Here is a 17,107-nt window from a genome sequence, read left to right on the forward strand (position 1 = left end):
TGCTACGTACACACATCCAACATTCCGGAGAGAGCCTTCCACCATGTAAATAACTACCTTCTCATTGGCCTGCCTTGTAAATGTGAGTTTATAAAAACAGTATTTCCTTCATGCCAGGTACACTTGGGCTGCAATTATTTTATCGCCTAAAAGCTAACAAAGTATTGGTGACACCTTGTGGCAAAAAAAACTTGTAGACTCATGTGCTACTGCTACCACCCACTCTCAGAAGGAAGACGGGCCCACAGGCCTTAGGCTCTTCACTGAGGGGTGAGGACAACAGCAACACTTCTGAAGAATCATCTATGTCCCAGAGTCTACGCCTCATCGTTAGAGCTCTCGGGGAAACACGCTTCACTCACACGCAGACAATATTGTTAACGTTGTGACACGAAAACCAAAGCTGCTGGTATTTCAGCGCAGACCCACCCCGCGATACAGAATTCTTCGGGGCCTGGGCCGACACATGAAGGTGCAGGAGCCGCAAAGACTCAGCAAAGCGCCCACCCCACCCCCAAAATGATGTCTGTGGGCGGCCCTTGCCGCTGGGTGCCTCGGAGGTGCCGGCAACAGGCGTGGGGACTCCGAGGCCGAGCGGGGACCTGCGGACCAGGAGGGGCTTTCAGACTCCAGCCCAGGGCACATGCCCGCTGCAGGCTCAATTCCCAGTCCGCCCCAGGCAGCTAATCAAGGATTCTCTCCCATCACTGATGTGTCTCTCTCTCCCTCTCCCTTCCTCTCTGAAATCAATAAAAACATATTTTAAAAAGAAAGAAAGAGCTGAAACCGGTTTGGCTCAGTGGATAGAGCATAGGCCTGCAGACTGAAGGGTCCCCGGTTCGATTCCGGCCCAGGGCATGTACCTGGGTTGAGGGAGATGTGCAGGAGGCAGCTGATCGATGTTTCCCTCTCATCTCTATCTCTTTCCCTTCCTCTCTGTAAAAAAATCAATGAAATAATATTTAAAAAAAAAAAAAAAGAAGGCGGGAATGGAGGCAAGGCTGCGGAGCGCGGTGGGGAGGCGGGGTGCTGGGAGACCCCAGGGGCGCCCTGCCGCCCGCAGGTTAACAGAGAGAGGAGCGGGGGCGCCACTGGTGTCCGCTGGACCCTCGTGGGCAGCCCGGGTGGCGAGCAGCGGGAGGGCAGCAGGAGAGACAAGCGGGGAGGCCGCCACGGGAGGGAGCGCGAGGGCCGGGCGAACGGCGCCAACACCAGCCCCAAAGCCACACTGAAGCGGGGCCGGAACCGCTCCCGCATCCGCCAGGGACACCGAGGGGGCGCCACGCCCATCGTCCCGGCCGCAGAGCTGCTAACGCGCAGGCGCACCTGCCGGGGTGCGGTGGGCGGAGTCAAGAGCCGGAAGTGCGCGGCCCCGGGGCCCTTCCCACGAAACCCGCCCCTGGAAACGCCTGGAGGCCCCGCCCCCTGGCGGAACTCGGGGTTGCTGGGCAACCGGTGCGGGCGCCGCCGGCGGCTCTGTGCTCCCGCTATAGCCTGCGGAGTGCGGCTCCCACCTCTCGCCCTGGCAACTTCCCTCCCGCCCGCCGTCTGCCCTGCCTCCTCTGCCGGCGTCCTGGCACCCCTGCCCTGGCACCCCCTAAACCTCTGCGGGCCCCACCACGCCGTCGCGCCCACCTGCTGCGACGCCAGGTTCCATTGAATGCGAAGCGCTTCGACCCCCGGCGCGGCCCCTGGGACCATGACCACCTACACCTACACCAGCCGGCCCCGGGCCCCGCCCTGCCGCCTGCGCTACCGGAACGGCCTGACGCAGCAGTGAGTGAGCCCCGGCCCCCGGTGCCCCGCCTGCCCCACCCACACCTGCCTCTGCGCTTCCCTCCCCGCCACACCCCGAAACGGAGGTGCTGAGAGGGCAGAGGGGCGGGTGTCCTCCCGCGGTGAACTGTCAGGGATCGGGAATTGCTGACCCGTTTCACAAAGTTTGACTCAACTGATGGCCAACCGTGTGTCAAGCACCTTCCTACAGTCGTTTGCATACATTTTCTTACTGAGTCCACGGGGCTGTGAGGTTGGTTTTATAACTCCATGATGCAACTAAGAAAACAGCTACAACCCTTGGTTGCGGGCACATCCCCAGTGCGGGGTGTGCAGGAGGCAGCTGATGGATGTTTCTCTCTCACTGATGTTTCTAGCTCTCTATCCCTCTCCCTTCCTCTCTGTAAAAAAACAATAAAATATATTTTTAAAAAGAAAGAAAGGAAACAGGCACAAAAGTGTCACAGTAATAGCATGTCCAAAATGGGAGCCACGCCAGGCTTTGGTCAAAAATCAGGTGATCCTTTCATGCTGGACCCCAAATGGTATTTTTACATTAATGAGCATTTGCTAATATTCAGATATCTATGTTTTAAAGGGACCGTAATCATTATGGTTCTCTTGAAGTTCTTTGCATGAGCATCAACTTTTGGAATCATCAGAACTTCCCAAGAATGAAGATTCCGTGGAAGCAGGAACCTTGTCTGTCGTCTCACCCGGACCATGCCGGGCACAATAAGCTCTCAATACAAACTGCTGCATTAATGATCCGGCATCAGCACTGTAACTCTTGGTGCTTATTTCAAAAACTGAGCCCAAATTCATAATTATCTTATTCTGACAAAGGCATTTTTAATAAATACTTATCACTTTTAAGAAACCCAAAATAGAAACTTTAAACTTGGAGAGAGATTATTTATATTGATAAAGGATTCTGTTTCAAAAGGCATTTCTTTCAAAAACACTTTCTGGCCCTAACCGGTTTTGCTCAGTGGATAGAGCATCAGCCTGCACACTGAAGGGTCCCAGGTTTGATTCCGGTCAAGGATACCTTGTTTGCGGGCACATCCCCAGTAGGGAGTGTGCAGGAGGCAGCCAATCAATGAGTCTCTGTCATCATTAATTTCTCTCTCTCTCTCTCTCTCTCTCTCTCTCTCTCTCTCTCTCTCTCTCTCCCTTCCTCTCTGAAATCAATTTTACAATTTTTTTTAATTAAAAATAAAGGGTAGGGACCCTGCCTTTCCTTTTAAAAAAATACACAACAAAAAACACTTTCTGGTGCCTTTAAGTGGTTGCTTATAAGTCATTACTATTAAATCTGACCAACAGATGAAATAAGAATCATTGGTGATTCATTCGGAACGATTTTTTTAAAATACATTTCATTGATTTTTTTACAGAGAGGAAGGGGGAGGGATAGAGAGCTAGAAACATCGATCAGCTGCCTCCTGCACACCCCCCACTGGGATGTGCCCGCAACCAAGGTACATGCCCTTGACTGGAATCGAAACTGGGGCCCTTCAGTCGACAGGCTGACGCTCTATCCACTGAGCCAAACGGGCTAGGGCTGATTTTTTATATATATATATAGAATTAGTTGATAAGTTGCAGGACCTTGCTTATATTGAACTAATCTGTTGATTCAAACCATTGGAAGGGGTGTGGTATATGTATGTGTATTTGATTTTTCAGTTTAAAATTATCCTTATTGGCAATTTTCAATTTACAAAACTAATGATTCAAGCCATTGGAAGGGGTGTGGTATATGTATGTGTATTTGATTTTTCAGTTTACAATTATCCTTATTGGCTGTTTTCAGTTTACAAAAGTAATACCAGTATATGCTATATATATATATATATATATATATATATATATATATATATATATATATATAATTGATTTTTTTACAGAGAGAAAGGGAGAGGGATAGTTAGAAACATTGATGAGAGAGAAACATCGACCAGCTGCCTCCTGCACACCCCCTACTGGGGATGTGCCCGCAACCAAGGTACATGCCCTTGACTGGAATCAAACCTGGGACCTTTCAGTCCGCAGGCCGACACTCTATCCACTGAGCCAAACCAGTTAGGGCAGTATATGCTTTTTGAAACAAAGGAAAAATACAAAATAAGGATGAATAAAAGCAATGTTCGTTATCTCTTGCTCACCTCTACTCCCACTTCCATGTTGTAAACAGGTTTAACAACCTTATATTACTATTCTACACCTCCTTGCTGGTACACACATATATATGAGCATATGTACATTTAATTAGAAGTTTTAGTTCCAAAATAGAATCATACAATACATATTACTCTGCAGTTGATCTTTTCCACTTTTTTACAAGCTCTAATTTCTTTTTTTGTTTTTAATTCTCACTGGAGGATGTGTTTTTATTAATTTTAGAGAGAAAGGGAGGAGATTTCAATAAACAACTTTATGTATTGACCTCTTTATTTTTTTTAAAATATACTTTATTCATTTCAGAGAGGAAGGGAGAGGGAGAGAGAGATAGAAATGTCAATGATGAGAGAGAATAATTGACTGGCTGCCTCCTGCACGCCGCCTACTGGGGATCAAGCCCGCAACCGGGCATGTGCCCTTGATCAGAATTGAACCTGGGACCCTTCAGTCTGCAGGCCAATGCTCTATCCACTGAGCCAAACCAGCTAGGGCTGGCCTCTTTGTTTTTATGAGCCAGATTTCCAGAGTGGGTTTTTAGGTCGTGTATATTTTTAATATGAATGGATGGAACAATATACCTTTTCTCCAGGAATGTTTAAACATATCCTTTTCCCCAACTCCTCACCAGCAATAGGTGTTATGGATATTTTTTTTCTTTTTGGCTTTTAACAAATATATATTTTTATTGATTTCAGAGAGAGGAAGGGAGAGGGAGAGATTGGAACATCAATGATGAGAGAGACTCATTGATTGGCTGCCTCTTGCACGTCCCCCACTAGGGATCAAGCCCGAAACTCAGTCATGTGCCCTTGACCGGAATCAAACCCAGGACTCTTTAGTCCGCAGGCCAACGCTCTATCCACTGAACCAAACAGGGTAGGGCTCTTTTGGGCTTTTGATAGCATAAAGCTCAACTAAAGTTTGCCCTCATTATTACATTAATTAGCACTGGGAGGCTTTAATCAAGTAAGAGTTACCTTTGGATTTTTCCATTCTAACAGCTGACTGGCTACAATATATAGACCAGATTGAGGGAGAAATTTTGTTCCAGACAGTTAAGAGAGACTTTTGCAATAGTCGAGGTAAAAGACAGTGGGGTAGAGCAATGGGTAGAACGCTGTGAGAAAGGTTGCGGGTTAGAATTAATTGGACTTGCTGGATGTGGGGAGTGGGGAATAGGAAAGCACTGTGACTCCCAGGCTTCTAGATTAAGCCAAGTGAAATAGGGAACACGAAAGGAGCAGCAAGGTGGAGTGGGGGAATCATAGTTCAGCTTTAAGGTTGCCTTTGAGATGTCTTAGTGAGATGTCACCGAACGCATCAGTTGGCTGTACATGGTTGGAGCTCAGAGGAGAGTTCTGAGCTAAACATCAAACTGGGAGTTTTAAGCGTACGGTCATGAGTGAAGCCTTGAGAATGGATGAACTTAGCTAAGGACACGGGCAGGCTGAGCCCTCAGGAAACCCTCCAGGACAGGAGGCGCTGTCCACGCAGGTTGAGAAAGCGTGCGAGGAGGAGCAGAAACTCCATCAGGGGAGTGCGTGTATCCCAGAGGCTTGGAAGGGAGGGGTCAGTGAAGGAGCGGCCAGCGGAGCGGAAGGTGCGGAGGACGAGCAGTACCCATGGCTGGGCTCCAGTAATAGGAAGTCAGGCTATCCAGTGGGGTTCCGATCTGTGCTGCACAAGCGGCGTAGTACCCCCTCAGCATCATTTCTGACAGAGACTGGTATTGGTATAGTCAGATATTTGGCTTTATAACCATAAGTAGAATATCATTTAAAGAAATTTGAATGAAAATACCAACTGTATTTTTCACTATTTGATCATTATACTCCAGGTTAAAACAATATAATTTTAAAAGATTTTTGAAGTTAAAGAACAATGAGAAATTTAACTTGTTTTATTTTATTAAGCCTGTTTCTATTAATGTAATTTTTTTAGTCCTTGAATCAAACTTTTGTCAGTTCTTTAGGGCATACCCCTTTTCAGTTTTGTTTTGTTTTTTGTTTGTTGGTTTTGTTTTGTTTAATATATATTTTTATTGATTTTAGAGAGGGAGGGAGAGGGATAGAGAGATAGAAACATCAATGATGAGACGCCCCCTACAGGGAATCAAGCCCGCAGCCCCGGGCATGTGCCCTTGGCCAGAATAGAACCTGGGACCCGTCAGTCCGCAGGCTGACGCTCTGATCCACTGAGCCGAATGTCTAGGGCTCAGTTTTGTTTTTTAACAATATATTTTTATTGATTTCAGAGAGAGGGAGAAGGAGACAGAGAGAGAGAGGGTAACATCAATAATGAGAGAGAATCATGGATCGGCTGCCTCCTTCACACCTCCTACTGGGAATGGAGCCTGCAACCCAGGCATGTGCCCTGACTGGGAATCGAACTGTGGCCTCCTGGTTCATAGGCTGATGCTCAACCACTGAGCCACACCGGCCAGGCTCCTTTTCAGTTTTTAATGGTAAGTAGTTTGAAGTTTTACAGCCAAATCCAGCTCGGCCACTTACCAACAGACTTCTTTCTGAGTTTACTTCCTCTTTTTTCAAATGAGGGTTCTATTTCCCAACTTTAAGCTCAACTTGAGCAATAAATAAAACAACTTGTGAAAGGCTTAGCATATCATCAGCATTCCGTCAGTGGCAGCCATTTGTCCCTTATTTTTTGGACTGTGCTCAAACAGAAATCTATTTCCTTAAAATATTTTCATCTTAGTCTAAGTCTTCCAAAAAACGAGTTGACTCCATAGATACCGGCAGTTATTCAGAATTTGTTCTCTCACAGACCTGACGAGCCTTTGTCATTCGGAAACATCATGTATGACAGAAGGGTGATCCGAGGCAACACTTATGCTCTACACACAGAACCGCAGGTAAGTAGAACTCGAGTAAAGCTTTTCACTACATGTGGTGAAGAGCCAGTTTGTTTGTTTGCTTGTTTGTTTTCATTTCTAATCTGTTGCAGACTAAAACATGTATAAAATAAAATAAAAATGGATTACTAGAAAAACGAATAGTCCTATTAACTATGAAGGAAATTGAATTTCTAATTTAAAAGTTTCCCAAAAGAAATCTCCAGGCCCAGATGGTTTCACTGGAGAATTATACCAAACATGTAAAAAAGAATTTGCATCAATTCTACACAATCTCTTCTGGAAAATAAAAGAGGAGGGAAAACTTCCCAACTCATTTTATGAGGCCAACATTGCCCTGATACCCAAATCAAAGATATGAATAGGTAACCACTATGCTGTACACCTGAAACCAATGTAAAATAACACTGTCAACCATCATTGAAAAAGAAAAATAACTTTAGTGCTTTTCAGTTTCTTAACTGTATATTAAAATGTATTGCCGAAACCGGTTTGGCTCAGTGGATAGAGCGTCGGCCTGCGGACTGAAAGGTCCGAGGTTCGATTTCGGTCAAGGGCATGTACCTGGGTTGCGGGCACATCCCCAGTAGGAGATGTGCAGGAGGCAGCTGATCGATGTTTCTCTCTCATCGATGTTTCTAACTCTCTATCTCTCTCCCTTCCTCTCTGTAAAAAATCAATAAAATATATTTTTATTTTTTTTTATTTTTTTTTTTTTGCTCAACTTGTTCAGTGCTTTATTGAAACAAGGCCCTAACAATAAAATATATTTTTTAAAAAAATGTATTATACCTGGATGGTTATATCAGTACTAGAGGCCCAGTGCATGAAAATCCATGCACTGGATGTTGCGGGGGGGGGGGGGGGGGTTCCTTAGCCTGGCCTGCCCCCTCTCATAGTCCAGGAGCCCTCAGGGGCAGGAGGCGACCTGGCAATCAGTAAGGCAACGCCCCCATCACACCTCTGCTGCTGCCACTACCAGCAGCACAAGCCTCAGCCGGCTCTGGTTACCTGAGCCTCGGGACGCCCTGGGCGGATGGGGGGCTGAGGGAACTGGGGGACTCCAGAGGCAGGCGCACGGAGCAGCCAGACCCACCTGGGGGTGGGCCCAGCTGTGCCGTGCACCTTCCACCCCAGCGGGGCTAAGGGAACTGGGCACCACCATCTTGTGGCTGTGGGCACCACCATCTTTGAGGGTGTGGCGGTCAATTAGAATATTCCCTCTTTATTGGCTGTGGGCGCCACCATCTTGTGAGGGTGTGAGGGTCAATTAGCATATTCCCTCTTTATTAGCTAGGATACTAGGTTACTAGGCATGAGAGGAAATCCTGCTAAAAATACTTGAATGAGGAAAAGGATTTATTGGATAAGATTCTGCACTATTTATTCCACTTCATAGTCGAACTTTCGAGTTGCTTTTGTGCTTTGTCAGACACCTTTGTAGTCACCTGGCAGAGTGCAAGTGACATTTCCATCCCCAGGTCCCTGCTGCTCAGGAAGCCGTGATGCCGGGCGCTTTGCTTCTCCCCAGGAATCACTTTTGCAATGCACTCTGTTTGCTTTGAGAAATAGTTTCTAAACTGTAGGCCCTTTTCCGTCACTCTCAGCGCGGGCAGACCATCGACGAGCATGTTCAGAGGCTCCAGGAGACTAAGAAGAGGGCGGTTGCCAAAAAACGAGCCCAGGAGCAGCTCCGACCGCGCACGCCGGAGCCCGTGGAGGGCAGGAAGCACGTGGACGTGCAGACAGGTAGGTGGCTGGGCCGTGGCCGCTAGCTCCTTGGTTGCTCAGTTCCTGCCAGTTCTTGTTTGGCCTTCCTGTTAGTTAGGTATCTGTTATGCTCCCCAGTACTTCCCCAGTCACTTAGTAGAAGGCAATTCATTAAAAAAATTCCTAGGTTATGTATCATTATTATGTTGGCTACACATGGCAATGTGAGGGGTTTTTTTTTTTTTTTTTTTTTTAAATATATTTTATTGATTTTTTACAGAGAGGAAGGGAGAGAGATAGAGAGTCAGAAACATCGATGAGAGAGAAACATCGACCAGCCGCCTCCTGCACATCCCCCACCGGGGATGTGCCCGCAACCCAGGTACATGCCCTTGACCGGAATCGAACCTGGGACCCTTCAGTCCGCAGGCCGACGCTCTATCCACTGAGCCAAACCGGTTTTGGCGAATGTGAGGTTTTTTAAAAGAATTTTATGACCAGATTAATTCTCTCTTAGCCCTGTTACATATTTATTTTCAAACTGGGATTATTTCTCACTTTTTTTTATAGTCCAACATGAATCGCTGTTGGACTCACAGGAGAGGAGAGCGATGTAGTTCAGTTTGGGCATTTTATTTGTCTCGTGAGAGGGATAAGCCCTTCCAGCTCTGAGCCCTCCGCCTGTCACACGGCCTCGTCTGTCCTCCCCACTGTTCTCCTTTCACTCACGCGCTCCCGGGCCGCGTGGCCTCCGCCGGCGAGCGCCAGGCCTTTCCTGCCCGGCTGACTATTCTTAGCTGGAGGGGCTTCCCGGACCGATGGGTCCAGCCATGTGGTTGACAGAATCTTGATAATCAGACAGTACTTGGTGCTTCCCATGGCGGCCACGTAACCACTCAAGGTGCCCCTTGCACCCGGCCACGATGGTGAGGGTGTTCATCAGAGCTGTTTCCGGGAAGTAAAGGCAAAAGGAGGAGAACCGTTATGACATGCTTCTTCCCTACCCTGAGGCCAAGGCTAGAATGAGTAAGTCTGTGATTGGCCCATATAGTTGTCATTCTGTAAGAGATTCATTTTAACGTTTATCTATATCAGCAGCATATTAGGTGATACAGCAGTAGCCACCTTTTGTTGAGTACTTCCTATATCTCAGAGACTATACATGGGGCATAACACTTTTAAATATACAGGAATTTTCAAATCTTTATATGTTTATTATCTTAGGACTCAATTTTAATAGGATTATTAGCTTTCCATCTCATATTATACTTTGCATCTTATATACATCTATGGTATTAGTTTCATTTTCAAATATAAAGCTCAGTGCTTTCTTGACATTCAGTATATTCTAGCCTGACTGACTCTCTGGTCTTCCAAATATATAAAAATGCTTAGTACAACATGTGAATTGAGTACCCCATTTGAGCACTTTCTAAGACTTATTTTCTGATCCATTTAATTCTATTTTGAAGGAGCTGAAGTTTCAGATACAGATATATGCTTGAAATAGACCAGAATGTCAAACTCAATGTATATGGTATTCTCTTAGAATTATACCTTGAAGAAATTGCTGACCGCATAATAGAAGCTGATATGGAATGCCAGACAGATGCATTTTTGGACAAACCACCAACACCACTCTTTATTCCTGCCAAAACTGGCCAAGATGTGGCCACCCAAATCCTAGAAGGAGAGGTATAGTACGTTATTTGGACTTCCTTCTGTCTTCATTATAAATAGGTAAAGTTAGGCTTAGTTAAAATCTTAATAGGAATACAAACCACTGCACAATCAAAAAGATTCTACTCACTGGATTTCTTTCCAAATTTATCTCTAATAGTTTTATCCTGAAGTACCCAGAAATATTTTTAAATGCCATGTTCTGATTTCCCCTCTTTGCTGATCAGAGATAAAAATCATTAGCAATGTTTTTTGCTTTTATGTGTCTGCATTCTTGCTTAATGTATGAGTATAAGTAGACTTGTACCAAATAAGGAAAAATAATATCTCTGAGATAAAAGACTCTGTTAGTTGCTTATAGATTATATAACTTTTATGAAGGTAATCTACGTCAAAAAGTTCTAAAATAATTACATTTTCATATCAATGTGGAATGTGTTCTGAAATGTAAGAAGAGAAGGCAATGCTTCTGTGCATAATGACTTAACTGAGGATTAAGACTTTAAGGAACTTGAAAGAACCGTCATTGAAATTTAGAAGTCAAATAAGTCTTCATAAGCTACATAGAAGAGTATATTTTGCCTTTAAATCCTAGAGATGAATCACCATCATGCCCATTATTCTTGTTCCTTGGTTTTCCAACTGTTATCAAAAGCAACCAGTAAAAATTTAGTAGAAAAGGCAGGGAATAAGAAAGAAAAGGATATTTCTCTTGGGATTTAGAGTCTGACCTTAAAATTGTTGAGTATCAGGGTTCATGTTGAAGACTGCATGGATCTTTTTGTGACTCTGACTTAATTTTGCCCGCAAACAGAATGCTCCTCTGTGTGCCTGCAGGGCTGTTGTGAGGACGGAACCATAGACAAAGCCCAGCACAGGTCTGGCGCACAAAGACGCTCGTACATGGGATAGTGTTATGCTGCCATTCTGGGTGTGTGTCATTGAGCATTTGGTTCATGATTGAAATGTGACGTTTGCTTTGTTTTGTGCATTGAAGCTCTTTGACTTTGACCTGGAAGTGAAACCGATGCTGGAAGTCCTGGTGGGAAAGACCATTGAGCAGGCGCTGCTGGAGGTGATGGAAGAGGAGGAGCTGGCCGACCTGCGGGCCACGCAGTACGCGTTTGAAGAGCTGCGCAACGTGGAGCTGGCGGAGGTCCAGAGGCTGGAAGAGCAAGAGCGGCGACACCGGGAGGAGAAAGTAGGTTCCGTGTCCTGCTTAGACTGTCCTTGGCTGTGAAACACGTGTGTTCAAAATGGCACGTGGTCTGTTCCAGCGGGAAGGTCTGCGGAAATGTGCCAGAAATACACGTAGTATTTGTTCAGGCCTCTCCTGTGCTCAGATCGTAGGTCCCTTGTGAGCTGAGTCATGTTTTTTAAATCCCAGCGTATGAAACTGCACCTAAATGGAGTACCAGCAATTCCTAGGTTATTTAAATTACGTGTGTCCCAATGCAAGGCACTCTTAACTAGCAGGAGCCCCAGTGAAAGAACAGACCAATTGCCAAAAGTTAGTGGCAGGAGGTGTGGACGGAAAAGGTAAGTGTATCCGAATGGGGGGCGATAAGACACAGAGGATCTGTGTAGGGTTCTGGTCTTTCTTAGCGGCTGACCCTCTCATATCTTAGGGATACCCCAGAACCACTTGGGTCCTTAGAGAACATCTTTGAAATTATAGGTTTTTACAGCCTTTCATAAGGAAACCTTTAGAATCCAGTTTTTAAAATATGCCCTAACCTCCAGCTCGGAAACGCGAGGCTCACGCTGGGAGAATGAATGGTGATGGAGCGCCGGGACCCCTGGCACAGCCCGGACAGCTCCCCAGAGCCCCCTGACTGCGCAGGAAGGCTTAGCTGCTGGGATAAGCTACTGGGTGCCTCATCAAATGGACTTTCAGTTCCCTCCCAGTGGGAAGAGCATACGGCTTATGGTTAAGATGGTGCAAATGCTACGCTATTTGTTTACAAATATAAAATGAACACTGACAGTACCTACTAGCTGTTGAAATTCATTACCATCTTGATGGAAACTAGGGACCTTTAATAGACATCTTGCTGTCCGTTCTTTTGATACAAATATAAGTCCAAATTCTCCCTCGAACTCGCTTCAGGATTGGGGAGGTCGTGACCACCGAGTAACCATGAACGCGGGGGTTTGTCCTGCAGGAGCGCCGGAAGCAGCAGCAGTGGGAGGTGATGCACAAGCACAAGGAGACTTCGCAGAAGATCGCTGCCCGCGCCTTCTCGCAGCGCTACCTGGCCGACCTGCTCCCCTCCGTGTTCGACAGCCTCAAGGAGGGGGGCTATTTTTTTGATCCGGTTGAGAGAGGTTTGTGGAGGTTCCTGTTAGCTTAACCCTGTTACTATCGGCGTCTTCTTCACAGTTCAGATGTATCTCCTGCCCACTTTATTTCCAATGGGATTTCCTATCTCTGATGCAGATTTAAAAGTCAATTGTAGTTGTTTTAAGTAAAAGGTGTTACTAATCAGTGGATTATAAGGATCTCGATTTTAGGGTGCTGGTTTGCCGTTACTCAGAAGCACATTGGATGGTGGGAAGAAGCGCGGACTTGATGTGACAAAGTTTGGGTCTGGGACCCACCCTCACCCTTAAATAGCTTTATGACCGTTAGTTTTCTTACTGTGAAATGAGGATTACTTAGGAGTTAAATGTCATAATCCACATGAAATTTTTGTAAGCTATAAAGCACTGGGTATGTAAGTTGTTGTTATTAACTTTTTCTCAGCTGACTTACTATTCTAATCAAAAACCCCTGGCCCAGCCTGTGTGCTCAGGGGTTGAATGTCAACCCAGGAGCCAGTTCGATTCTGGTCAAGGGCACATGCCTGGGTTGTGGGCTGGGTCCCCAGTAGGGGGCATGCAAGAGGCAGCCGATCAATGATTCTCTCTCATCATTGATGTTTCTATCCCTCTCCCTTCCTGTCTCTGAAATCAATAAAAATATATTTAAAAAATAAACTTTTCAGGGCAGCAAGTAAGGTCACTTATTTATTGAGTTAGGTGCCGGCACGTCCCAGGCACTGCATTAGGTGTTGGAGATAAAAAGGTGACTGACTAATCGCTGCCTTGAAGACCCAAACTGCCAGCATCCCCGGAGCCCGCCCCTCAGCTCATCTGGCCAATGGCGGTCAGGGCTGCCATTTCTCACTGCCACCCTCCTTCCTCGGGCTCAGAGGTGCTTAAATCCACAACGCTGCGTGCACGGGTGCTGTTTCAAATGGCCAGTAGTATTTGGGGCAGATGTTAGTAATGTGCAGGTTCACTGATTCCATATTCAGTTCAATGTGCAGAGGTCAGTTACACACAAATATTATTAGTTTACATTTATATTGTGCTTTCTAATTTATATAGTGTTTTTCATACGTGATGCCATGTGACCCTCCCAGTAACCCTGTGGGGTGGATAGGGCAGGTTAATTCCCATTAATTCCCATGGCCTTGCTCCCGACCACGCCCCCGGGAGGCGGGAGGCTCAGACCGGCCAGACCCTCCACTGCAGGCCCAGAGTGCTCTCCACGCTGCCTGCCACTGCCTTGCTGGGTTTAGCATGAGGTTTTGAAAAAGTCCCTATAGGTCATTTAAAAGCTTGTACAGAGATTCATGCCTAGCTTGAAATTATTTATAGTAATGAATATAATATTCTATCACACTGTTGTCACCCAATTGAAAAATAAAAATTAGATGCCTACCCTCAAAAAAAACTATTTTTGAACATTAAAATGTATATTATAATGGACCATATTTTTAAAAGGCTTACATAGCCCTAGCTGGTTTGGCTCAGTGGATAGAGCATCAGCCTGCAGACTGAAGTATCCCGGGTTCGATTCTGGTCAAGGGCACATGCCCAGGTTGTGGGCTCCATCCCCAGTGGGGGGTGTGCAGGAGGCAACCAATCAATGATCCTCATTATTGATGTTTCTATCTCTCCCTCTCCCTTCCTATCTGAAATCAATAAAAATATATTAAAAAGAGAAACAAATAAAAGGCTTACACAGCAGTGGATTTCATTTCAGTTTGAACAGCTTTATCACTGTGGAAACCCCCAGTGTATAGAGGCCTTCTCAGATGCCCTCTGAACTGTACCCTTAGGAGTCTTGGTCAGTAGCCATTGGCCCCAGGCTAAGGTGGGGGCGTGTTTTTCCAGGCATTGCTCAATCCCAGGTTGGCTCTGCATGTAGATTGCTCTTCTCCCAAGTCCACACCCCTCCCACCCCCACCTCCTTGCTCCATCTCACATGCACCTGTAAAGCCAATTCTAAGGAAGGCCTCATCGTTTTGAAAATACTATTTCTACTGCAATAGACAGGAAATGGGCCAGTACATATAGAGAGAATATGGCGAAACTAATGCTGTGTGAGTCTATTGAACATTTTGTATTAAGAAAACAATTTTGACAATATTGACATTGTAACCTTAAGGGAAAAGCAGATTCTTCCTATCTATAATGATTCATAAAAATTACTTAATGATTCCAATTAACTTTTATCGTAGATATTGAGCTCGGATTCCTTCCGTGGCTAATGAACGAAGTTGACAAAACCATGGAGCACAGCATGGTGGGAAGGACAGTGCTTGACAGTAAGTTATTTTATTTAAAAGTCATCTCTCAAATTTTTCAGTAGAAAGAATAATAGAAGAAAGATGCTAACTTTACAGTTGTACTTCTTAATTTTTCAGTACGTCAGTTATATTAATTAACCAACATGCACATTTTTACCCTCAATGTTATTTTTTATTCTTCTATACTTTAATCAGAATTCATCTCTTTTGTCGTTACTTTATGAGTGGTATCTTGTTAAAAAGGCATTGAGGATAACTCATATTCGATTCATTAAGTGGCTCAGAAGGGAAGAGCACTGACTGTAAAAAGACTCTGACATGGGGAAGGGCGGAGGTCTGGTAAATATTTATGTGCATCCACACATCAGCATTATCACCACCAAAATACAAAAAATCACAGTGGCTTCTGTACATACAACTTTCAGTGTTGATTCGTGAAGTGGTTGAGAGGAGGCTGAACACGTATGAGCAAAAGGAGGACAAGCATCCGTTTCTGAAGGCCGAGGACGGGCCTGGTGGTCCTGGACCCATGAGAGACCCCGCGACGGGTGATGAATTCCAGGAGCAGAGGTCGCTCCCAAGCACAGAGGCCCCGTATGAGAAGCTAATAGAGGAAGAGGAGGAGGAGGAAGATCCGATAGGAATGAGGAGATCCCTGGGGAGGGAAGAACAGTTTCAAGGCAGAGAATCCTGGGAGGGGTGAAACCAGCCCACAGCCAACCAGCCTTGCGAGCAATCAGGTAATGAGGGGGGTCCCTCAGGCTCTGCAGATTATGTGGAATTTAGTCAACGTGTCTTTTTCTCTAATGGACTGGGCAAATCGAATATGTTGAAATAAAACTAATAGTAAGTAAAATTTAAATACTTCACTTATTTAATAGTAGAATATCAAGAATCTATAAACTAATGAGAATTATGCTTATATACAGGCTTCCCATTATCACTATATATAACTAACATTTTTCCTTAATCTTTCTAATTTGTGGGTTTGGGTCTTTTTAGTAAATACGCTCTATAATGTTAGATATCAGAGACGTCAGCTATTGAGCCTCCCTTCCCCGGAGCAGCTGTTTTCAGCTGGTATGCCGAGGCACACCCGTGGGCTGCAGGAATTTCTTCTTAATTAATTTCAGAGAGAGGGGAAGGGGAGAGGGAGAAACATCGATGTGAAGAAGAACCATCGATCGGTTGCCTCGTGTATATACCGGGACGGGGACTGAACCTGAAACCTAGGAAGTGCCCTGACCGGGAATCACACCTGCAGCCTTTCGGGTGGAGGGGACGATGCCCTAGTCAACGGAGCCACGGCCCGGGCAGACCTTCAACTGTAGTACATGAGTCTCATTAAAATATGGTCAGAGATTATGAGTTATGACTGTGCTACAGGATAGAGCATTCACGTTTGACCTTTTAATCTGAACTTGTTTGGAGAATTTAGTGGCACTATTGAAAATCAGATGTTTTATCTCTAAAGTCATGTTACTGTTTTTGGTTTGTTCTGGGGGTTTTTTGGTTAATTCTCACTCAAAGATATTTTTCCATTGATTTTTAGAGAGAGTGGAAAGGAAAGGGAGAGACAGAGAGAAACATCGATGTGAGAGAGATACATCGATTGGTTGCCTCCTGCATGCACCCTGACCAGGGCCAAGGAACCTGGAACCAAGGTACGTGCCCTTGACCAGAATCGAACCCAGAACCCTTCAGTCTTCGGGCCGACGCTCTATCCACTGAGCCAAACCGGCTAGGGCTCACGTTACTCTTCAGCAGTCACTGAAGTCTTCTCAGGTTTTGGGTAGATGTAGCCTATTTCTCTCAGAATATTTATAGATATATATAAGCTGTAGTGGTTTGAAATAACTTGCAGTTATTGACACATTTACCTCAATTTCTTCTTAAATTAGGTACCAAAAACATGTCCATATTTTAACAATAGAGAAGAATATCTTTCTCCAGTTATAAAAAGGACTTGCACTGTATGACTATGTAGCATTATGTGGTTCTCCAACCGTCTTCCCACCCATCGCTGTATCAGTGACACCTCATAGCACCCCTTTTTTGAAAGTGTGAGTGACAGTGTCTGCTTGTCAGCCTCAGTCATCCGTTCGTTACCAGCGAACACTCCCCGAGTGCCTGCTGTGTGCCCGGCGCCATGTAGCCGGGGACTTAAAGGGACAAGCCTACTGGGTGATGGGATGGAAGCTGGGACCCAAATCTTCTTTCTTCTCATCTAGTGGGCTTTCCTCTAAACCAGCGGTTCTCAACCTATGGGTCGCGACCCCTTTGGGGGTCAAACAACCCTTTC

The 17,107-nt window shown here is 45.5% G+C and overlaps 1 protein-coding gene across 2 annotated transcripts; it reads left to right on the plus strand.

The window, feature by feature from the left end:
- The first annotated feature begins 1,423 nt into the window (after positions 1 to 1,423).
- Positions 1,424 to 15,661, plus strand: RSPH3 (radial spoke head 3). 2 transcript variants are annotated; one of them, XM_059699922.1, is made up of 8 exons: positions 1,424 to 1,776; positions 6,748 to 6,835; positions 8,443 to 8,584; positions 10,095 to 10,240; positions 11,223 to 11,426; positions 12,391 to 12,553; positions 14,737 to 14,823; positions 15,231 to 15,661. In XM_059699922.1, exons 1-8 carry the CDS (start codon positions 1,661 to 1,663, stop codon positions 15,506 to 15,508), a joined length of 1,224 nt encoding a protein of 407 aa, XP_059555905.1. In that variant the 5' UTR covers positions 1,424 to 1,660; the 3' UTR covers positions 15,509 to 15,661. The 2 variants fall into 2 exon arrangements, with proteins under 2 accessions (XP_059555905.1, XP_059555906.1); XM_059699923.1 differs by lacking the exon at positions 1,424 to 1,776 and adding an exon at positions 6,052 to 6,427.
- Positions 15,662 to 17,107: the final 1,446 nt, after the last annotated feature.

Source organism: Myotis daubentonii, chromosome 6 (genome assembly GCF_963259705.1).
Source record: "Myotis daubentonii chromosome 6, mMyoDau2.1, whole genome shotgun sequence".
NCBI classification, from domain to species: Eukaryota; Metazoa; Chordata; class Mammalia; order Chiroptera; family Vespertilionidae; genus Myotis; species Myotis daubentonii.